The 22,755-nt window shown below is 34.1% G+C and overlaps 5 protein-coding genes across 7 annotated transcripts in view; all 5 read right to left on the bottom strand.

Moving 5' to 3' along the window:
• The window catches only part of LOC114872923, a 63,396-nt gene extending 54,202 nt beyond the window's left edge, over positions 1-9,194 (bottom strand). Inside the window, exons 1-2 of the mRNA XM_029180678.2 lie at positions 9,097-9,194; positions 7,810-7,905 (exon numbers count right to left, since the gene is read on the bottom strand). The gene's annotated coding sequence lies outside the window, so the exon portion shown is untranslated. The remainder of the gene's footprint in view (positions 1-7,809; positions 7,906-9,096) is intronic.
• Positions 9,195-9,633: 439 nt separating this feature from the next.
• Positions 9,634-10,653, bottom strand: LOC114872936 (eukaryotic translation elongation factor 1 epsilon-1). 2 transcript variants are annotated; one of them, XM_046288859.1, is made up of 4 exons: positions 10,467-10,653; positions 10,173-10,376; positions 9,996-10,091; positions 9,634-9,898 (listed from the first exon to the last, which is right to left on the bottom strand). In XM_046288859.1, exons 1-4 carry the CDS (start codon positions 10,536-10,538, stop codon positions 9,767-9,769), a joined length of 504 nt encoding a protein of 167 aa, XP_046144815.1. In that variant the 5' UTR covers positions 10,539-10,653; the 3' UTR covers positions 9,634-9,766. The 2 variants fall into 2 exon arrangements, with proteins under 2 accessions (XP_046144815.1, XP_029036536.1); XM_029180703.2 differs by having other exon boundaries at positions 10,455-10,646.
• A 117-nt stretch (positions 10,654-10,770) lies between these two features.
• LOC114872929 (inosine-5'-monophosphate dehydrogenase 1b) lies at positions 10,771-13,828 on the bottom strand. Its single transcript, XM_029180690.2, has 2 exons — positions 13,318-13,828; positions 10,771-13,033 (listed from the first exon to the last, which is right to left on the bottom strand). The coding sequence occupies exons 1-2, from the start codon at positions 13,642-13,644 to the stop codon at positions 11,789-11,791; spliced, it is 1,572 nt and encodes a 523-aa protein (XP_029036523.1). The 5' UTR covers positions 13,645-13,828; the 3' UTR covers positions 10,771-11,788.
• Positions 13,829-14,114: 286 nt separating this feature from the next.
• Positions 14,115-19,894, bottom strand: LOC114872924. Its single transcript, XM_029180679.2, is given in 13 exon segments — positions 14,115-14,264; positions 14,344-14,534; positions 14,603-14,814; positions 14,889-16,047; positions 16,128-16,458; positions 16,546-16,798; positions 16,874-16,972; positions 17,046-17,165; positions 17,223-17,366; positions 17,433-17,487; positions 17,551-17,619; positions 17,622-17,656; positions 19,884-19,894. Coding segments are annotated over 13 exon segments (2,712 nt in total). The 3' UTR covers positions 14,115-14,231.
• A 9-nt stretch (positions 19,895-19,903) lies between these two features.
• LOC114872930 (solute carrier family 35 member F5) lies at positions 19,904-22,700 on the bottom strand. 2 transcript variants are annotated; one of them, XM_029180693.2, is made up of 9 exons: positions 22,610-22,700; positions 21,773-21,988; positions 21,565-21,702; positions 21,439-21,495; positions 21,073-21,336; positions 20,827-21,009; positions 20,412-20,728; positions 20,072-20,317; positions 19,904-19,994 (listed from the first exon to the last, which is right to left on the bottom strand). In XM_029180693.2, exons 2-9 carry the CDS (start codon positions 21,932-21,934, stop codon positions 19,925-19,927), a joined length of 1,437 nt encoding a protein of 478 aa, XP_029036526.1. In that variant the 5' UTR covers positions 21,935-21,988; positions 22,610-22,700; the 3' UTR covers positions 19,904-19,924. The 2 variants fall into 2 exon arrangements, with proteins under 2 accessions (XP_029036526.1, XP_046144814.1); XM_046288858.1 differs by lacking the exon at positions 22,610-22,700 and adding an exon at positions 22,077-22,140.
• Positions 22,701-22,755: the final 55 nt, after the last annotated feature.

Here is a 22,755-nt window from a genome sequence, read left to right as displayed (position 1 = left end):
ACCGATGCGTTTTATTTTCACCCGGTTCTTTGCCCTCCTCGGGCAATGGATATAATTTATGCAGCGAGTCGAGGCAACAGGTAGAGGGGAAACTCTCGAAAAATCATTCTTATCTTTCTTTCAACCGCTTGTAACGTGAATTTTTTTTAAGTATCCATTTTAATTTCCATAATGCGATAAGAATTTTCCAAACGATTTCATCCACACCCTATCGACTCGCGCGATTTCAAAGGACGATGACTAATTAAACCGGATAACGCGCTTGGTATTTTTTCGTTTTTCAAAGAATTCGCAGTCAACAGGGTATGAATTCGCAGAGTGATATAATTAAGCGAAGAATTAACGGCACGATACAACGACGCGCGATATATCAGCCAGCTCGAGCGTTTCGCGGACGGTTGCACAGGTTCCAGTGGAATTTCAATAATTCGCCAGTCTTTAGAGATTCGTAATTGTTCGCGAGGGATCCGGTCGAAGAGGTCGTTGGAGGAGAAAAAGAAATCGCGATACGTAGAAAAATTCTATGCCGAATATGTAATATCTTGGCAGCGATTTTTCTCTCGGAAATTTCACCTTTCCTCTCCGGTTCTCGAATATTATTTTCCCGTCTCGTTGTATCGAAAAATCGTGCATAATCGATGGAAAAGAGAATCGGGAAGCAACGAGTCGTAAATGCAAAGTCGTATTTCATACAACATTCCTGTGATTCTTTTCAAATTTTTCCCAGTTAATCGAAACTTCTGACGCAAAGTATCAAAAAGACACCCCTCGAAGGAGAATTTAATTTCAGAAATTCCCATCCATTCGTCTTGTTTGCCGGCCATCGTAACATCGTGTAGACAAGAAAGATCGATAATCAAAGGAAGCGAATAAAGAAAGAGGAAGCGGGTGAAAGGCTTTCGCCAGTTTCCAACAGAAGATCATCGATCCTCCGCAAGGGATTCTCGGGTTGGTTTGCTCTTTCACCGTGAACCAAGCCGGACAAGACCCGTTATTATCCTCTTTTTAAAAGCGAATTAGGCGTCGTTCTCTTTTGGGAGAAAGAAAAGGGCTTGCAAGAAAAGCCAACGATCGAATTCAATTCGCCATTGCTCACAGGCGCAACGAGTTTCGAGTTGGTTCCTGATGTTTGTTCGATTGAAAGGATTGTACTGACGTATATGTACGGGGCGTTTCATAATATATGGGACACGATTGAAAATTATAGCAAAGAAGTTGCCGTCGAATCAAATTCATTGCCCTGCCTCCAGTCACACGTATTATTTTTATTTTAACATTGAAATAGAATGAGATGAAGCGATAGCGAACGACGGATGTGCGGGTACCCGATATTATCCGAATCGACTCAGAAAACTATGAAATTACGACCGTGTGTCGTGAACGAACCTGTACAACCGCGAGGCTCTTCACGATCCAGGAAAGTGGATCTCGTTGTTCTTTTGAATCCATCGTCGGATGAACACGATCGATTCGATAGGTCTGGGAGCTTCGAGGCTGATTAGGAGACCGATGCCAGGGTAAGACGAAAGTGAATTAAAGCGGAAATCGGAAGGGAAGGAACGGAGGACAGCAGAGAGAAAGTTTGCTCGAGGAGAAAGAAAAAGAACCTAGCCGAGATTTCTTTCTCTCCGTTTCACTGTGATAATTAATCCTTAAAGTGCTATCGGCGGGTTGGAAGAACTTGCAATTGTTATTTCAATAAACCGACAAAAGAGGCGATCTGTGACTTTAGAATGGCTTTATAAATCACGGTGATGTTAAAAAACATCTGCCGTGTCAGCCATTCTTTGTCATCCATGATAAATACCCCGCACAGTGGCAAGGTGACCCGATACCACCCACCTCCATTTCCAAAGACTTTACACAAAGAAGAGAGATTCGCACCCTGCTAGGTTTGCGCGAACAGTTTACCTTGTCTCAGCGAAATAAAACATCTACAAAAGGAGATGACTCTCGATATTTTTCCTGATCGTTCATAGTCAAAGAGAATGATAACAGTCCCTCTTTCATCGATTCCACGCGTGTGAAAATATTTATAATTAACGACACGAGAATCTTCTATTTCGTAGAATTTCAAGAAATTGTAATTTTTTAAAACGAGAAATTAATTTGTATAGCTTCTCGAGAAAGCTCAAGTAATTTGTTTTAATTCCTACGAAGCACAGTCGACGTGTGGCAAACAAGCCATCACATTCTACGTCGACGATGGCAGCGACGAAGTATCAAATAAACCCGTATCCAATAACCTAAGCCTACTTTTAAGGGTAGTTATTCCCCGATATATAAAATATCGAATAATCCTTCGGGGGGTATGTAGGTAATAAGGAGCCCGAAAGCTCGACACGTGGGTGTATCGTGTAGATAACCATGACGATTGTAGCGTACACTCGTAGGATCATAGCAGTTCCATTCAACGAAGCTTATTGGCATCGTTACACCATATGAATATTGCATGCAACCGGCAGACACGTCGTATCCAACGCTATCTCTTCCAGCACCAGCTCCTTCCTTCTATTTACGAGCACCCTTTACCGATACCCTCCAAACAGATCGCTGTTTCGGTTTATTGCTCGTTCCCGATTATGATACGATTACCGAACAGAACAGAGACGATCGAACTAACAATAAAGATTCGACGGATTTTCAATTTATTTTCTTTTTTCCTTTCGAGTGAAAAAAGATGTTTGCGCAAACGGCAAACATCAGGAAACGAATGAAATTGCATTTTGATTTTAATCGAGACACCGCCGACGCATCGCGTCGAGAGTCGTTCGTTTCTCCTGATCGTCGTTCGAAGCAATTATCACGATCTGTTTACGCAATAAAGCGAGTAAACGTTCCCGCGAGCATTCGGTGTATAATTATGCGGCCATTACTCGAAGACGATAATTAAACGTCGCGTCGCCGAGCGTGATAGCCGATTCCTCGGACGCGTTTATGCAACTAAACGATTCCTCCATCTTATCGATTCACCCGAAGAAATTGCTTTCCAATCTTCGCGTTGAATTAACTAAATCCCTCTTTCGTATCACCTAGAAATCGATCTAGTAGAAAATTTCAGAAAATATATAACGGCACAACTTTTTTTTTCCCTTTCAACCTCGGAGACCGATTTGTCACGTTTGAACCGCTTTTAAGACTTTTCCAACTTCGTTTCTGATATCTCGGGGACACGTTATTTTTCGCAACTGAAAGGAAACTAAGGTTAATCACGATTCGATAAGGTTACTCTCGTGAATTCGAATGATTAATCATGAAGTAACCGTTGGTATATCAAACTTTTGTCGGGAGGGTCGAAGAAAGTTGCCGCGATCGCGATAACCGTTAGCAAGGTAACACATTCTATAGGGTGGCTCGTTAGAATAACAATAAAAGAGTGAATTTACGAAAATGAAGGAAAGATCACGCAATGGAAAAGTAATATTACCTACCTGGACGTTAAGTGGTTGAATTACCTCGTGAATTATGATTACAAAGTAATTGAAATTATTCTCGATCTACATTCTGAAAAATTATCGAAACGAATCGACCGTTTCATTATTTCACGCGTTTACCGCAACTCCTTCTGGAGGATCGTTATTAAGGGCGAACCTAAAAAGAGGACAAATAACTTATCCTCGGCTGAGAAGAAATATGAAGGCTTTCTCGGAACATCGACCGGTCGGATCGAGCCATAAACTTCGAGCTTCTTTAGCTAACCGAGATAAACGATATCACGGAACTCGGGCAAGTTTGCCCGCTCGCAAGAATCTTTGCGGATAATCTAGAGCGAGTTTCCGCGGTGTCGACGCACCAGAGGAAGCGTAAACTCGTGAAAAACCGGATACCGAAGTTTCACGCGGTGCTTCGCAGGCGTAAGAACGAGCCAGATCGTTGTACGAGTCGATTCGAATTCAGCTGATACACTTTTCGACGATATAATAAAAAGTTTTCGCACTTTTGATAGTCTGAGAAGAAACAGAGTAGCAGAGGGATGGAATACAGCTTTGATGGAGTAAAACGAACCAGCTGCTTCGTCGCTGACGGTGTAATTTCGTTGATAATACCGACGAATCACCTTTCAGAAACGGTTACACGCTTCGAGAACCAAAAGAGACCCCTCGTTCATCTCGGAACCCTTTCACGGCTCGTCTATCATCGCATTGACACGGTTATTTATTCGAAAATGAGGAAGAGATACTCGATTCATCCTATCGGACATCTACAGACACCAATTTCCAAGTCTCTTGCTTGAAAATTCAGCTTTTCCTTTTCAACAAATAAACTTTCGAAGGAACAGAAATTTGTCGAGGCACACAGTTGTACGAAACGAGGTTGGATAACTACGTTCTTGAATCATTCTTAATCGTAGATCCGCGTGCAAATGGCGTGAAATTAAGATTTCGGTTCGTTTACCGCCTTAATTATCGCCACTTTTGAAATGGTCGTTCTTTCTATGGAAACTATTACTGTACGGTTTCGTCTCATCAGGCGCTAAGCCTAACTATCCTTATTTTTACCATTTAATTTTGCCAAATGGAATTGTATTTTCTTTCGTTTTAGAGATACAACTTTGTTCGGAGTCTCTCTCTTTTTCTCTATAGCTGGGAACTGGTCGAGTTCGACAACCCGTTCTACTTCAACGAGGATTTAATTTTATTTTATTCAACGTAGACGATTTTAACGACATTTTCAACGTCGAAAGAAACAAATAGCTACGCTGGAAACCAGCACGACAGATCTCTCGGAGATTCGTCTTGCGATTTAAATAATGCAAATTGCGTTGGGCTCTCTAAATGTCGTTGCTTTCGCAAAGCGAGAAAGAATATACAAATGGAAAACATCGTATCCGTAGACATTAACATTTATCAAGCCTGCTACACGAAATCTACGGAAAGATTTGAATGAAAATCTCTTGTTTCGTCGATTGCACTCAATAACGGTATTAATCTTGGGAAAAAAGGAGCTTTCGTCTCTTTTCTCCTCAATCTCTTTGGAGTAGCGAATGAATACGAAATCTTGACACTTTGAAAAGAAGGCGTCTCGCGTATCGAAGTTATCGCTATCTTGGTCAATTTCTTTCGAAACCGATTTACATGAAAGACCGTGATTCACTGTGGATAGTACGTGCGAGAGATAACAAGCCTCCCGATAAAGAAATCGTCTCCTGCTTCTTGAGAAAATTCTTGGTGAAAAGTAAAACCGCTAAAGGAAAACCCGTATTCTCCTATCGCACGTGTCTGACGGCGTTCGAACACGCGTACGCAACAGTTTATTGAAAAGTCCATTGAAAATTGATCGCCCATTAATTGTCGAACGAAAAGAGTCATCCGGTTATTCACGAGGCGGGATTAAATCCGACCGAGTGACTAAATCAATTGGCAAAGAGAAATGAATCCCGGAGATTTCGCAAGGTGACGGAATTTTTCCAGCCACATTGTGCTCTTTTTTTTGTTTCGATTCGTCGATTCCTCCTTTCTTTATCGCTCGTTGTTCCGTTGTTTAAAACAACGGCCACTATAGGTTCGAAATTCTATTCGAAACGAAATTCTCGTTCCCTTCGATGCCCGTTTGTTGTATCCCGCAAAAAAACCTCTGTAGCGTTGGAAAAATTCCGGGAAAAAAAGGAACTAACTTTCGATCGTTATTTTGTAGAGGCAATATTGTGAAACGAAATTGTTCAAAGTTGAGTACACTCGGTGTAGAGAACAAACAGGAAGAATTGCTATTAAACAAAGTTGTTATGACTGATGACTTTGTACACGTGTTTGGTTAACATTTTCAGAATTCGAGTTTTATGGTTTATTTTTCAATTTACCAATGTTCTTTTTTTTTTCATTCTTTCGTTACAGCGGGATTGCTACCCAAATATTCGACTGCCCGAGCCTCGGTTCGAAAGATTTAACCTACTCAACAACGCCGCATTCTCTTCCAGGTTTACATTCAAGGATTTACGACTTAGTTTACATCTGAGAGGTTTCGCTCTCTGATTGCCGTTTTTGTTTACGGGACGAAGGACCATCTATCAGGTAAGTATAAAACGGAGCGCAGTGAATAACGAGTGAAAGCTTTTGTCCGGCCGGAACAGCTCTCGCTTAAATTGAGCTACATACTTGAAATTAATTGCTGCTTCGATCCTCTCGCTCCGCCTACCTCCCTACCTTTCCGTCGAAATGAAAAAAGGGTAACAAATTTCCTTTTCACTTACGATTAGAACGATCGATCGAAACGATCCTCCAATTAATCTTCCATCTTTGCTCTCAGAAATAACTTTGGTAATTATTTAGACTACGATTATTAACTTCGGTGTATCTATCCTTTAGAGCCTTAATTTATCGGAACACGCTTTCGCTCTGATTATTTATTATAACGAAACAACCTTAACGAATCGTTATTTATCGACTCGTAAAACACGAAATTGGCGAGGTAAAAGCGTTTATAAATTTTCATGTTTGCAAAATGATTGTGCGACAGGAGAAAGAGGTAAACCGTTGGGAAAAACGAAATATTTCAGGAAAGTCGAAGCGGCAGGTGCGCGCAGCAGCTTTCCTGCCGGATTCGACGAACGGTTTTGCTAGCTAACATTCCCAGGGGGATGCTGGGGATGTTCGGGTACAGTCGATTGTTTCGCGTCGCGAGATTTTCCTGATTTCGACCGGCTCGTTAATGAGAAAAAAATATAACTCGTTCGCGTCGCTATTACAACGCGAATAAAATGTTTTCCCTCTCGTTTCTTCGTCTCTCGTGATTCTAATCTCGTGAGGAAGAATAATAAGAGGTGCTAATGACCGTTTTATCGGAAACACTGTTGGGTAAGTTAGAAAAGGGATGCAGAAACACGCGTCGGAGAAGTTAAAACGGACAAAAGTATTTTTACTCGACGAGATAGGCGGTATCAGCGGACCTTTCGAAAATATTCTCCCTCAGCCAACTGGCTGATACGGTTTTTCCTCGTTGAACGTGCCCCGTCGCGGTGCTGGCTCGAAAATTGGCTCGCTTATCTATCGTATCGATTCAAATGTCGAGCTTGGAAAAACGGCGTAAACGAGTTATCGTTCTGGCCCACCGAACGTCGTTTAGATTTCTACCAAAAATCCACTGCTTTACATTGCAAAGTCACCAAATAAAAGAAATCCCTATGTGAAACATTATTCTACCCCACTCGATTCCTAACCCTTATGAATTCATCGAAAACAATTCATTTAAATATTCTAAATCGCTTCGTTCTCCTTTTTTCTTTTTTTTTTTTTTTTTAATTTGGACGCTTTGCAAATTACGCTGTAGGGTAGAATTTGAATTTCAAAAATGCAAACGGACCGAGCCAGGAAACCGGGGCGAGGGAATATTAAAAGTACCACCGTGAAAATGGTAAACGAACAGGCGTGTTTTTCTCGCGGTCAAAGGAAGCAGGAACGAATAAATGAAAATCGAGGGGCCGAAGAATTCATCGAAAACGAGGGAACAAAGAAACGCGACGCGTAATTTTTCTCTTGGCATCGTGGCCCGTGGCAGGTTCACCACCTCGAATTTCTCATTTTTTCAAATTATTTTGAGAAATAGAACGGTATTATTACCGAGTCACGATGACTTTCGAGTTTCATGGAGAATTTATTTAAAACATGACGCGTCCATACTGCATATGAATAATAAAGTGAAAATCTATAAAACCTTATAACGGTGCAACGCCATGCGTGATAAAACGAGATTAAATTTATGGCTTTCTCGACAAGTAACATTTTAATAAATAATTCTAAAATGAGTCTTGAAATTTTGTAAACAAAGAAAGTTAAGAGCATAGTTGTTGGAGAAACTATAAAATAATGGACTCACCGGTCGTTGAACTGCGCCATACTGCGATCAAGGTTAGGTGCCCTTCCGTCCAGCGTCACCAGAGAAATGTCACTCCACGTTAGTTCAAGTTCCATTCTGGACATTCAAATCACACGATTTCACGGCTTTTCGACTAGTCTTCGCACAATTAGACTTGTTTTAATTTGTAAATAACGTTAATAAACAATTTAGCGCGTTGCGTACGTTCGAATCGCGATTAAAACTGCGCATGCACACCACTAGTAGACGCGCAGTAATACATTCGCACGCGCATGCGCAATCGCATTAGATGCGCAGCGTGCTAATACTTTTAAGTAATTGAGAATTTATTATATTATTAAATTATTATATGATAGTAGAAACTATCACTTTGATAGAACCGTAAATTCCTTCGTATGTAAATGCGTTCTAACTTCTCAGGAAGTTGCATTCCTATTCTACCGTGTCTACTCACAATATAAACTAGTTCCACTTGCCTGATCAAACATAGTTTTCTTCTACTTGAACGATTGCAACGAGTGCTGTTCCACCAGATGTTCTTTGTTTTTACTTGTTTGAGCAGACAATAGTCGGTAGACGAATCTATTTGTATTCTTTTCATCAACCTCGATTCTCTTACAATTTTTGATCAATTTTACGAAATGCTTTTGACCGATCATGAAACACCTGCGACGAACACATTCTCTTTAAAGCAAGCACAACCCCCCGTTTAATCACGTATCGCTGTGATTTGCGGCTAACACCGTCTATTTGTCATAGAACCGAACATTCGTGACGAACCGGTCGCTTGGCCACGCGATTTCACGCCCTGTCGCCAAATCAAACTCCCTAAATCCAATATTTCCGTTCAACTCGTTTCGCGAGAATAATAACGCACGGATAATCAAACCGGTTTCGTTCCTAACAAGTCTCGACGCATTGGACCTGTTCGTTCGACCATACAATAATATCCATACATTAGCACGACAAATTTTAGAGATATACACTTTTCTCAAAAGTAACTTCTGTAGTTGTAAATTAGTGTCGTCTTTACATTTTAAACGATTACCCTGCAACTGCAAGATATCAGCGAAGTTTGGCTATGAAATTCTACCGTTACTTCCTGAAAATGGTGTTATAAAACGTTGACGCAGGTAAACCACGGTTAAAACTAATCCGGAAAGCTTGAAATATCGTCGGGACATAAAAGTACCGGGTCGCTTCTGGCTAATTTAATCAGAACTCTGCTAAACGTTTTCTTGTACTTTTATCAATTGAGATCTTACTGAGTTTGATTTTTTATATTACCTCGATGTATCAACGGCTCTAGAGCAGCTTGTCTTAGCCTTTTTCCACTGTGGATGGAGTCTGCTATAAATTAGCCGCTTCGCACTATAGCGCGCGTCAATCTGTTTTTAGAGGTTAGGCTCTCATTTGCCCTGGTATCGTCATCTATACGCAAATGGCTCAAACTACTCAACAGGTTACTGATTGATTTTCCAAAACAGGGGCCGCTAGCATCGTCTATCGGAAGCTTCGTGGTAATTACTGGTAAGTCAGTAAATAGTTCCCACTGGTTATCGATAGTTTCAGCCATTTTTGTATAGATGGGGCTAGGATCGAATTTGAAAATACTTGATTTGTTGTCAAACAATTATTTGAGTAATTTTGCTGCCTTGTGCTGATTGTAAATAATGTAGTTTCACCGACGAAAATCATATTAAATTAAATAAACACTTGACAGTAATATAATGAACATCCTGAGTTAAGAGGATTAGACAGGTAATACAAGCTGTTTAATTATAAAAGAAATTGGTAATTTTCCACTTTCTTTAACATTTGGCGTTTTCCACTTCTCTCTCTCTCTCTCTCATTTTATTATTTTTCCCTTCATAAACAGACATTTTTATATACTTTTAAGTTATACTAACAATAATACGTAATAATCGATATACCTTTACCGTTTTTTTCATTTTATTTATAAAAATAAATGTAACAGATCGAACGAAATCAAATCTAACTGTTGTCGTAATTTTTCTTCTTGTTGCATGTTATCAAACCACCTTGACACATGAACATATTGAGCTTTTTCTTGGTGGGTTAATTCTCGCTAGAACAAAAAAATAGGCCAAAGAGATTAGATTGATCCATACAATTTACTAAGGATTCTTGTGTTCTACTTATTATGTTATGTTTGCTCTTATTACCATTATTGAATATAATGCATAATATAGGGTAACATCAGCAATGGTTTTCCTTGTACCGGTTAAATATGTATTGTTCCTTAGTGCAACATTTAATTCCTATAAAAATAATGTGTGGTTTATATAATTCTGAGGTAGCCTATTGTAACACAATTATAAAATTAAGTGGATTAATGTTACCTGCAAAACTATTTTCACATTGGCAGGAGTATCAGCATAATTGACGCAGACAACTGCATACTCTAACCACTGACGCGACAAAGCTTTCGTTTCATTATCAGTGCCCAGTATATCAGAACATTTAGAATTCTCAATTAAAGATTGAACTATACTATTAAATCCTTCGATTTTTTGATTCGACTTTCTGTCCGTGGTAACAATCGCCTAAAAATTAATGCAAAGAGGAAACATATCAGTTCCACTTTGAGCATAATTTATTTTTAAAGAAAATTTGTTATTTACATTTTCATGCACCTCCAATTGCAACGGTGAAACATCTAAATAGTTAGAAATCCTTTCTAAACATTCAACGTTACACAGAACCATTGTTTCAAACTTTGTACTTGTACGGCTTTCGTGTTTTTATGCTATTTATATTGAATAACTTTCAGGTTATGGCTGAAAAGAGCGCGATACTTGACCGCCATATAAAACATCATTTGAATTAATTGCGTACCATGCGTACCTGCTACCTTGGTATATACTTGGTAAACATTCGTTATCTTTTATTACCTCATGAGGGATATAAATATACTTATAATAAATCCGCACAAACATGTTCAACATGAATTAATGATTTATTTCAAATATACATTTTATTGTAACAACACTTGTATAAAATCTGTAATCTAATGGTTACAGAATGACATGTTTATATTAGTCGGTATATTTAAAATTATAAAATTCACTTAATTTAAATAATTCAGCCTAAGCTTTTCATTTTAAACGATTGCTCATATTAAATCAGGATCATAAAAACATTTTGTCAAATTAGATTAAAATACATGATAAGGTAGTAGGGAATCTGATAAGTTTTTTGTTTTTATCACTTTGTAATAGGAATGAATAATCAGTCAATAAAAAGTGAAGCTGATTAACTTTCTGGTTGTTCCCACAGTTTGGCATCCAGTTTATAAACTTGTTTTATATTAATATTATTTTTTTCTTGTTGCATTGTGATTTTTCGAAATTCTTCTTCAGCTTTTGCGGAAATTTTAATATAATTTCAAAAACATCTTAAAGAATATACATTTCAGTAGTATAAATCAGGTACACTAAATGCAACAAGAAAGAAATATTACAATACGAGTTATAACTTATTTCATGAATCAGTCATATTTATCAATTAAATTGATTAATTTACTCAAAGAATAATGTAGTAAAAAATTGAATTATTACAGGAATATATAATAGAAGTTTCTGTACAAGTTAATACACTTAAAAGGATTCGTTAAAATAGCTTTCAATAGAATTTATATTCTTCTGTAAACAGTAAAATATTTCACACCTGCATATGTATAAAATACATTTCTATATTCTAGATGAATGCTTGTAAGTACTTATGAAGTAATGTGGATGTAATAAAAGGTATGTCTAAAAATTTCGAAACAAGTTCCATTACATATAAAATAATCATGAAATAAATTTCATTTGTCTAGGATTAAGAAATAATTTTGATCTTTCTTATTAAACAATATGTGATATCACATAATTCGTGATAATTTGCTAAAATTCATCGTTTATATGCAAGTAAATGCAGGTACTTTTCATATGATGTTCACTCAATATTTACCTAATTAAAAGAGTCTCTTTTCATATGAGAAAAGGCTGTGAACATTTCCTTCTTGTTGGGCTGAATGTGTTCGTCTTTCAAATTTTAATTCCCCACTATACATCATAGATTTCAAAGCAGAAATAGATTTTGCCCCAATATCTTGGCATCCATGTTTGATGCCACATTGTAAATAGGGTAAAAATTTTAAAACAGTTCCTTTGTCAACTATTGAACCACTAACACCTTGGGCTACTTTCAATTTGTCCATTTCATTATGAAAGTATCTGTCCATTGCTGATCCTTGGGCATCTTTTCTATTCATAGCTTCTAAAGAACCCATGCCTCTGTACTTCTTAAGACGTACACCATCACTAAAGAAATATTCACCTGGTGCTTCTGAAGTACCAGCTAATAATGAGCCCATCATAACTGTACTAGCACCCAAACTTAGGCCTTTAATTATATGTCCAATAGACTGAATTCCACCATCAGCTATAACAGGTACACCAAATCTTCTTGAATATTCTGCAACCTTATATACAGCAGTTGCTTGAGGTCTTCCTACAGCCATAACTTCTTGAGTGATACAAATAGATCCACAACCCATTCCAACACGCAGAGCATCAGCACCAGCCTCTATTAGACTCTTAGCCTGCATAGTTGTTACAACATTTCCTGCAATTACCTGTAGCCCTGGATACTCGGATTTAATATATTTAATCATGTCAACTTGATATTTAGAATTGCCTTGAGAAGAATCCAAAACAATAACATCAACACCAGATGCAGCAAGAAGTTGTAACCTATGTTTATCTGCAGTACGTGTACCAATAGCAGCACCAACTAATAATTGTTTATTCTCATCTTTGCTAGCATTTGGATAACTACGATTTTTTTTCAAATCAGTTCTTGCCATTAAAGATACTAACTCTCCCTTTTCATTAACAATCGGAAGTTTTCCTTTCTTAGACTTTTCAAGAATCACATTTGCCTCTTGCAATGTTACACCAGCAGTAGCAGTGATTAAATTTTCTAATTTTGTCATTATTGTTTCTAACTTGGTATACTGTTGATTTGGAGAACTCTCCAAAAAGTCAATATCTCTGGATGTAACAATACCCAGCAGTTTACCTCCTACTTTTCCTGTGTCTGTGATGGGAACACCGGAATAACCATGTTCAGCTTTTACATTCATAACGTCGCTAACTGTGTGATTAGGTGACAAAACAACAGGGTCCCTAATAAATCCGTGTTTATATTTTTTTACCTAAAAAAAATTTAATATTAAAAAAAATATATATGTATGTTCCTCTCTTATAATTAAACACATTCTACGTATTATTATTACACGGCTGCGATTTATTATTCGAGTAAAAAAGAAATAAAAAATAGCGCGGGTGCGAGGTGAGATGAAATTATATCTGTACTTCGCGCAGAGCAAATAGGTATTATATCAGTGTTTTATGAAGGCAACGTGATCGGAGCGAGATTGTTGTCATTGAACAAATAAAAATATTTAAATGATGAATGTACTTATGTACTTCAATGTACCTTATGTACTTCATTCGCTTGATATTCAGGCGTACAATTATGATGTATTATTCCAATCCCTCCGCATAGGGCCATGGCAATAGCCATGTCAGATTCTGTAACCGTGTCCATCGGCGATGATACAAGCGGTGCTTTAAGCGAGATCTTCTTTGTTAACGGTGATAACAAATCAACTTCATCGGCGGTAAAATCAATATAACCCGGTAAAATAATAAAATCATTGTAAGTGAGACCATCACCGTTGGCAAATAACTGTGCCGCTGAGAGTCCATCATCCGGCAGGGGTACATCAGCCGGTTTTGTGTTACCAAACACATAGTCTGCCATCGTTTTTCCTCTTTTTAATTTCTTCTTATCAACGAGATTCTGTTTGTGAAAAACTGTTAAATGCTTAAATAATATAGCAGGTAATTTTCGGCGAATTATTGTCCACGCTTTATTTGCACTGACGGTTGAGGTCTTGGGTCTCCTCCACGTGCTGGATCAGAAATCACCAGACGAAATGACCGAAATCAACGTGTGCACAATGTATTTGTAGCCAAGAGGTAAATTGTATTTCTCTTTTTACTCTACCGATGGCACTACTGCTGTTGACGATGTTATACGAAAGTTACCGAAAATTGTATATTTAAATTTGAAAATTTCCTCTTTTTATTGAGATGAACAGATTCAATGAAATACATTTATAATATAAGTATATTAACACCAACTGAATTAATAATCTTCAAGTTAAATTTTAATCACAAATACACGTGTATATTTTAAGTATAAACAGAAATGTAAACAACTATATGCGCAATCAATTACAAAAATACTTGCTCAATATAAAAATAAATGTTAACTAATAAACAAAGACCAAACCGTATTAAAATATATTGTTAAGCTTCTACATAATGCACACATCATTACTAATTTTATGGTGTATTGGTGCATTTCTTACATGAATGCTAAAAATTATATAAAGTTATGTAAAATTTAAAGCCAGTATAATTCATTTAAAACATGTAATTTCATTTATAATCTTACTAGATAGAAAAAGATTTGCTTTACACCATTGAAAATATCACCAAATGCTTCTTTGAATGAGGATAAAACATATTCCACTATCAATTCTAAGTAACTCAAATTTTCATAATCATTATAGTCTTCATGGTAAAAATAATCATATAACATTGGAAGAAATATTATCAGGATATACATCATGCCACCAAAAAAGACTAAATATTAGAGGAAGATTGAGTATTGGAAGATATTAAAAAATCAATATTGTAAAATAAATGCTTACTGATAGATTTAAGCTCCAAGAATTGTTTGTCATGTATGTTACTTGGTCTGCATTTTATTTTATTAAGCATAGGATCATCATTATTCAAACTTGAAACCATTTTTTTTATATTAACATTTTGCATACACCCTGTAGGATTTGATGATGATTTCATATTGTCGTTTACATATAACTGTTTTGTTTGCATAATATCGGACTGAAGATTCGTGTCTCTATATAATAATAAAAGAAATACCATTACAATCTTTCTAGATGCAAATAATTAATATTTTATCATGTAACTTACAATGCTTTGTTAATCATACTGGAAAGAGCTGAACACTGTTGTAATGTTTGCAGTTCAGGATTTAATTTTAATTGATTTTTTAATTCCTTATTATATGCCTCATTTGATTTCCTTTTTGTTATTTTTTCTGATGCATCCATTGTAAGCTGATATGGATATTGTTGTTCAATATTACTTGTATCTTTTATTTTGTGTCTTAATTTATTATAGAATTCCCAGTAACTTTTATTCAGTAGTTCTTGAGTTTTTGGAGGAATACCTTTTGGTTTTTCAATTGTATCGTCTGTGTTTGATCTTGGAGACATTTCACATTTACAGCATTCTTTTTGTAAACATGTTTTCGACAAACTTTTAACTACTTCTTGACTTGAATCCATATTTCCATTATTTTCTACATAGTTGTGTTCATTAGAATTTGTAGTATCTATAATTTGTTGATCAATTGTTTTTGTTTTATGATGATTAGATCTATGAGAATTTGTTTGAATACGTTTATGTTTACTATGTTGACAATGAGGCCACATCAATGTATAATCAGAATCTACCAGCGCTGAATGAGAGTTTTTTTGAAAATAAGACCTTGCCTTTCTCGAAAATTTTGCTGACACTTTTTTTTGTTTGAACGTAATATGTGGCTCAGAATTGTGACAAAGCTTCCTACTACAATCATTTCTTATAGAAAGTAAATTTTGTTCAGATTTATTTCTCGTTTTTGCTTCAGGGATGACTTTTTTATATACATTATGTAATGGTTGGTTTTTGTTAGGTTCTTTTAATGCAACATTCATTTGATCTTGATTTTCTACTGAAACTTTGACATCACCATGTATAGTGTCTGTATTCATTCTGGCACCTTTTGTTATAAGTTTATTATTTAAAAAATCTTTTCTGTGGACACCTTTCCGTAAAATAAACTCAGAATCTGTTGTTTCTTCACCACTTGTATTACATGTAATACTCTTTCTCAAAGCATTAGTATATTTACTTTTTGTATGCACATTAGGTACATAATATTCAGAGTCACTGGATTCTTGTTGCTTTTGTTGTTTCCCTGTATTTTCTAATTTTTCAGGTATATTTGGATTTTCTAGACAATTTGCATCTTGTATATTTAATGTATTTTTCCGTTTGCTATCTTGCATATCTTCTTTCTCTTCATCTAAAAAAATAAAAAAATAAAATGTTAAGGACAAACAAAAAGTAATAAGTTCTGAATAACATTTTTATAGTAATTATTACTGGTGATACAAGATTTTTCCATCTGTTGTATATGGCCTAAAGATGTTTGTATAAATTGATTTGATAATTCTACGTTAGTAGAACGACTAGATGGTTCTGATTTTTTATTTTGGCTTTCTTGTTCTGACTTGTTTAAACAGTGCGGTATTACATTTGTTCCTGCAGCAGATACTTGCAATGGTATGTTTTGATAAGTAAGAACTGGAACTTGTACATTATAACACTGTTTTACATATTCTTGAGGTATAGTAATTGTGTCAATATGTATTGCATTTAAAGGATTTGCTTGAAGTTTCTTGTCTAGCACGAAAAATAACTGTCCATTATTTTCCTAAATACATTAAAAATTTAAGGGAACTTACTCTGTTAATATTCATATTTTTAATAAAAGTTTCATTATAAATACAAGAATATATACTTGCACTGGTAAAGTTATGTCCACTTGAGTGTTTGCATCATTTACTGTTGACCTTAATGTATATTCAGAAGAACTTTTCATACATTTACACTTGTCTATGATTTTACTTTTGTTAACATTTTCTGAAGTGTTATCCTGATTTTCTGATTCTATAGTATTTGGACATTGCTGTTGTTCTAAAGTTGGTTGTCGATTGCTATCAAACTTATCATTTTCATGAGGCTTCTCTGCTTCTTGCTTTTCCATTTGCCTCCTATTAAAATAACAATTGTAGCAATCAATAATATAGTGTCAATGTGTAATATACTTTCAATTAAAAATAACATACGTGTCAGTGTCTCTCTCAGGTACAGATTTCTTTGCTTCTTTATTCTGTAGATGTTCTGTAGAAGTAGATGTATCCTTATTCTTCGTAACATTTGTTACTCTATTAAAAAATATGTAAATATCTTCTTAAGCTGATCATATTTCTATTTATGTACCAGAGATAAATAAATTACTTCTTAAAACGGGGATCGACGTAGCCAGGAAGTCTTTTTAAAGTATGCATACTTGAAGTAGTTCTTTGATGACAAAAAGAAGAGTATGCACTATCCTTGGTTCTAACAGACTTTGGAGATCTGTAATTTTAAACATGTACATTTGATTTCATGCTGCAAAAAATGTTTAATACTTACTGATTTACTGGTGTTTGGATGATTGTGCGACTCTTTCTAGGTGTCCCAGTTAAAGTGATTATACATGGGGATTCAATAGCATCATCAATCTCACTTGCTAATTTACGTTGTGGTATTTTAGGCCAAGAAGGATCAGCAGGAATACTGAAATTGTTTAAAATATTTTACAATACTGTTTACATAAAAAGAACATTGAACTTGGACGCTTACCGTAATGATCCTGCATTATACTTTTGTGGAACTGATAACAGGTTTTCACTGTTTACTGAAATAATAAACATCAATTAAATATTACATTATTATTAAATAAAAATGTTTCAATGTTTACCTTGTATGTGCAACTGAACAGCATTATCTTGATATGCCATATTGAAGCAATCATACATATCATAACTTTTACGTTTTTCAAAACATTTGTAAAAGTAGTTCCTGAACTAAATGTATAAATTATTAATATTAGAAGAAATACAAATAAAAACTGTAAAGTTTTAACGTTAATTTCATGTTTCACTGACCAATAGTTTCACACTTCAAGTAGAATTATTCTTGTTTTTCTGAAGTCAAATGTTATGATAACAGTAATTATGTAAATGCTATCTAAAGTATATACAATGTATATATGTATATATACTCAAAAGAAACATTTGTAATTGCAATAAATTCTTTTATTTTCAATAAGACCAATAGCTTTTTGTACAAAAAAGTTTAAGGTGTATGATAATCAGTCATTTTCTTTTATTAATAACATATGTATTTATATGTATAATATGTATATGTATATCATTCTAATCTTAATATTAAAATATTGTATATACAATAAATATACAACTTAGTAGATGCAGGAACAGTGAACTATGATCTACATCATTATTTTATAGCTTGATTTATATTACACTAAATTAAAGTATAGTTGCGCACCATAATAATTATATCACAATATCAAGCTAATATTATATTCATATAGTTTTTGTTTTTAATATTTTGCTTACAAAATATTATAATAATTTATGACATGAGAACTTGCAACTTTTTATTATGTATATATATATATATGCATGCTGTGTATGTACAGTAACACACATTTAAATTTCTTCTTTAAATATTTCTTTGCTATTGAAACATAATTAAAAAAAATATATTGTGCGTATCGTCTAATCAAACGTAAAAATTAATATTGTTTTGCCTACAAATCATACAATTAATAAAACAAGGTATCTATGTATATAAATGTTTTCATGAATAAATATATTGATTAGAGATGTTATATTGTATGTACTTTAACAAAGGAATGTATTAGTACAATTATCTTGACTAGATTTGAAGAAAATAATACATTTAGATTTGAAAAAAGATCATACAATTAACATTCTTACCAAGTATAAAAGTTGTATGCCATAAAATGGATCAATTAATGTTCAATTTATTTCTGGCCACCACATTCATTACCGTTACTGAATTTGAAATTGGTCCGAAATCTAAATATAATTCCATTATTACTGTCTTATGTTGTTAAAATCACATAGATATCTCACTGGTATTATCTTAGAATTTAGGGCATACTCCACTTTGAATACCACGAATAAGTACATATTATTTTTACATAACAATATACACTAACTTGTGTTGAAAATATCAAACAAAATATAAATTAAACTCCCCCACAATTCCTATGTTTTTCCTACCTACTCTTTAAATAATAATAAGAACATATATTACAAGGCTACCAAAATACTTTATATAAAGCAAGAATGACAATTATTTCAATATAATCACGTGTAACTTCCTATCATTCATTACAAAATTTTACCGATAAAGTAAGTACTCGTTTGTTTCTCAGACTTTGTTTTAGATAGGAGCAAATGTAAGTGATGTGTTTAGAACAATTAAGAAACTGAAGAATATACACAACACTGATAGTTTCATAGGTATTCGTTAATTGCACATATAAATAATTCGTTCCTACTCAAAATAAATGTATAAAATACTTAAAAACATAATGTTGATAACAAAAACCTAATGTCTTTAACAAATTTATCACAATCTACATACCTAGTTACATATAACATTACTATTGATAATTTCTTCAAAAAATGATAACAAATATAAAAGCTAGATATATATCTTAATACCTTTAACTTTATATGCATTATAAGAAATGCAATTTCTTCCGAGGAAGAAATCAAGTATATTTGTAACTTTTATAACTTCATTTATATATATTTACTCTTTAACAAAACCTTTAGCATTACAAGCATTTTCAAAGAAAAAAAAATGCAAACCACTGGTTCTATTTTTGGCTTTTTAAGAAAAATGGGAGACTATTGCAGATATTTTAAATTAAAGAATTCTGTTTTCAAAATCGACCAGCAAGATCGACCTCGTAATGTGTAATTATTGTCTGGCAGTACTATTCTGCACACAAATAAAACATAATCTTTATGGCAAATTAATAAAATGTGATCACTATAATGCTTCATATTGTTTACGTAATGCTTCGTGAAAATGCTTTGCAATTAAATATACATACATTGCTCATTATGAAATATATACAGCATCCTCTAATTAAAAGAAACAACGATATCAAGATGACATATACACAGTACACCGATTTTTTATGCATATTGACGAAGCATTTGTTGTTAAGTATAGAAATATACGTACATAAAACACATTTATTACATAATTGTTTCATTATTGTCGGGTTAAGCTTCATGTTCACCGCTATTTATTCCTATGAGCGATTCTGTTTGCTCTGCTTCAAGATCTGGTATTCTAAAAAAAAAAAAATATATAATAATATTATTATAATTGAAATCTGGGTATAATATCTTATTTTGAATGTGTAATACCTAATTGACCTATTTTTTTTACAAATCCAAATGTAAATCTTTTTTAGTAAGTCCATGACTGGATCCCAGTTATCATAATAGGACAAAAGAGACACTGTAAGAAATGCTAAAAGCATTGGAACAGTTCCTAAGTAGAAAATACAAGGATACTCGACATTTTTCAATAAGACATCAGCTATCATTGACATTGGCATGATTAAACTAACCGCCAAGGTTGCTATGAGGGATGATGTTAAGAAACAACCCCTATAAGTTAGCAATAGTAGAATGAATGCAATAGTCAGATAATCCATAAATTAAGTTATATATTTTTTTATAAACATATTGCTTTTAAACATACCACAACCAAAGCACTTCACTTAAAACTGTACCAATTAGACCATTGATAATTATAAATGTCCACTGATGAGTGTCTGGCCATTCAAATTCTTCCCAATGACCGTAGTGAAGGATAAAAAACAAAGGCCATAAAAGTGTTAAATTGAAAAGTCCAACAAATCCAAAAAACATTGGAATATCCATTTTATCTTCATGGTCGACTTTTCTTTTGAGAAATACAATATAAGCTGCATAAAAAAATGCGCTAACTAATGCCAATATTATACCTGTAGGTATCCTAGTAGTTTCTATAGTTAAATCTGAAAGACCTACTAGTACCTAAAAAGTAAATAAAATATTGATTTTGTATTAACACTTCATTTTATATGAGATCAATTATTGTTTCTGATATAATTTTGGTATAAAATAATACATACCAGTCCAAGAATACTAACAGAGACAGCAACTAATTTAGATAATGTAAATTTATCCCCTCCATTACTGGGGAAAAAGGCAGCAAGGAATAGAGTAAATAAACTAGAAGTTGATGACAATACTGTCACAACTCCTGCTTCAGTTTTTGCTAAGGATATTTGATAAGTATAGTTTGCCATAAACCACTGAAATATAAAATAAGTATACTTAGTTTGAAGTACACTTTAGATGATTAAATTGTTACTTACAAGTAAACAAAACATAAGTGCAATTTTTGCAACTTTTTGAACAGAAAACTTATTTGCTTGCCGTCTTGCATGCTCTCCAGCTCTTAAACTTGCTTGATAACTAAGCCTTGCCAATAATGCTTCTGTGGCATCAGTTTCTGACATATGGCGAACTTCGGCTAATTTACTAAATCTCACAGAACGTATCGACGAATCATCACTTTCTGTGCCTGAGGAACGATCACAGTGATCTGGTGTTTTTATGGGAACAAATGTTGGATCACTCTATAATGGTGCAAATGTTTATTATCATCAATGTTCAGCACATTGAGATAATTTATAAAACTAAGTAAATTTTATAATAATAATCTAATAATTTCTATTTACCAAACTTGTATTGCCTTCTGAATAGAAATTATCATCTTCCACATTAGGGTCTATAAACTGAAATTTGACAATCAAGAAATGAATAAGGAAATTGACTTTGTGAAAAATATTTGTGTTTAAACCTACCATATATGTTGCTGGTTTATTACATTGGTCCCTCCATGGAGGCCAGAAACATAAACCAAGCAAATAAAGTGTAAACATTGATGTTTTTATATATGTACTAAAGAAAGGTTTTTCAAAGGCTGCTTCTCTATAAATGTACTGAAATGTAGAAAAATATATCATTAAATACTGCATAGTCTGCTTGAAATCAGTGTTTAATAATTCTTACTTTAGTAAGTTCAGAACTGGAGACCCAAATTATATCAACCAACAATAAAACTAGAAGCCCCAACACAAGTCTCTGAGATTTATTCATCATTGCTGCAAGTTTATGAGGATCCTCCGCCATCCCTTGCTGTCTACGTTGCCGTAATTCTACAGAGCAGCTCATGATATATCCAATGTTTTCTCTCTTTCAATTATGGTATCATGATGAAAGTTATCACTGCAAAATTATAACATGAATAATAAAAATCCAAGAAGTTGAAATTTCTTCTACATAAAATATCGAAATTAAATGATACTTATATTACTTAGATATGTTAGATGTATTAATCACAAAAATGTGGAAGTTACTAAATGATGGACATAAAGAACACATAATCTATGTGTTGACTTAGTTAATGAGATTTTTATTCAAATAGTCTGTGTAATAAAACAGACATAGATAATATAATTTGCATAATAATAATCATGTAAATCAACTATATGAATGCTTCAAAAGAGTACAGAAAAACGGTGATAGGAAGCAAAGGATTAAAATCAGGGACAAAAAAACAATATTCAAGGTTTCACTAATTTAATTGTCTCTTTGTGACTACAAATTCATGTGCAAAGTGTTCGATATAATGTATTATCAAAATTCTGAAGAATGTACATCTAAAAAAGTATTTATTGGATCTGTGATTAATAACAGGTGGATAAGCGGCAAATCTATAAAACTGTGGTCGTATGTAAGATAACCTATATTGAAACGATCATAACATTTTATTGTATTTATGTAGAAGTTCAAAGAAACATTGACTCACAATCTGCGAGTAACTTTAATGATAATTAGTTTACGTACTGGTAATTCCCCTACATTTTTGGAATTATGGTATCATGAGCATCGTGTCCTCCCTAACTAAGCACTCAAGTTACACTTTTCTCACGTTAAAGTATAATTTATATGCTTAGTAGTGTTTTATAACTTTTCTTTGACCTATTTCTTAT

This window comes from Osmia bicornis, chromosome 15 (genome assembly GCF_907164935.1).
Source record: "Osmia bicornis bicornis chromosome 15, iOsmBic2.1, whole genome shotgun sequence".
Classification (NCBI taxonomy): Eukaryota; Metazoa; Arthropoda; class Insecta; order Hymenoptera; family Megachilidae; genus Osmia; species Osmia bicornis.
The sequence above is the reverse complement of the archived record's forward strand: the minus strand, read 5'-3'. Positions and strand labels throughout refer to the sequence as shown.

What these genes read in the sequence shown, in the direction of transcription:
- LOC114872936 (XM_029180703.2), bottom strand. Translation starts at nt 10,538, where the DNA reads ATGGTTCTGTGTAACGTTGAATGTTTAGAAAGGATTTCTAACTATTTA. An exon ending in ATGTGAAAATAGTTTTGCAG is followed by an intron (nt 10,092 to 10,172) that starts GTAACATTAATC and finishes TTATTTTTATAG; the next exon opens with GAATTAAATGTTGCACTAAG. An exon ending in ATGCATTATATTCAATAATG is followed by an intron (nt 9,899 to 9,995) that starts GTAATAAGAGCA and finishes TTTTTGTTCTAG; the next exon opens with CGAGAATTAACCCACCAAGA.
- LOC114872929 (XM_029180690.2), bottom strand. Translation starts at nt 13,644, where the DNA reads ATGGCAGACTATGTGTTTGGTAACACAAAACCGGCTGATGTACCCCTG. An exon ending in AAGCGAATGAAGTACATAAG is followed by an intron (nt 13,034 to 13,317) that starts GTACATTGAAGT and finishes AATTTTTTTTAG; the next exon opens with GTAAAAAAATATAAACACGG.
- LOC114872930 (XM_029180693.2), bottom strand. Translation starts at nt 21,934, where the DNA reads ATGAGCTGCTCTGTAGAATTACGGCAACGTAGACAGCAAGGGATGGCG. An exon ending in CCAGTTCTGAACTTACTAAA is followed by an intron (nt 21,703 to 21,772) that starts GTAAGAATTATT and finishes TCTACATTTCAG; the next exon opens with TACATTTATAGAGAAGCAGC. An exon ending in ATAAACCAGCAACATATATG is followed by an intron (nt 21,496 to 21,564) that starts GTAGGTTTAAAC and finishes GTCAAATTTCAG; the next exon opens with TTTATAGACCCTAATGTGGA.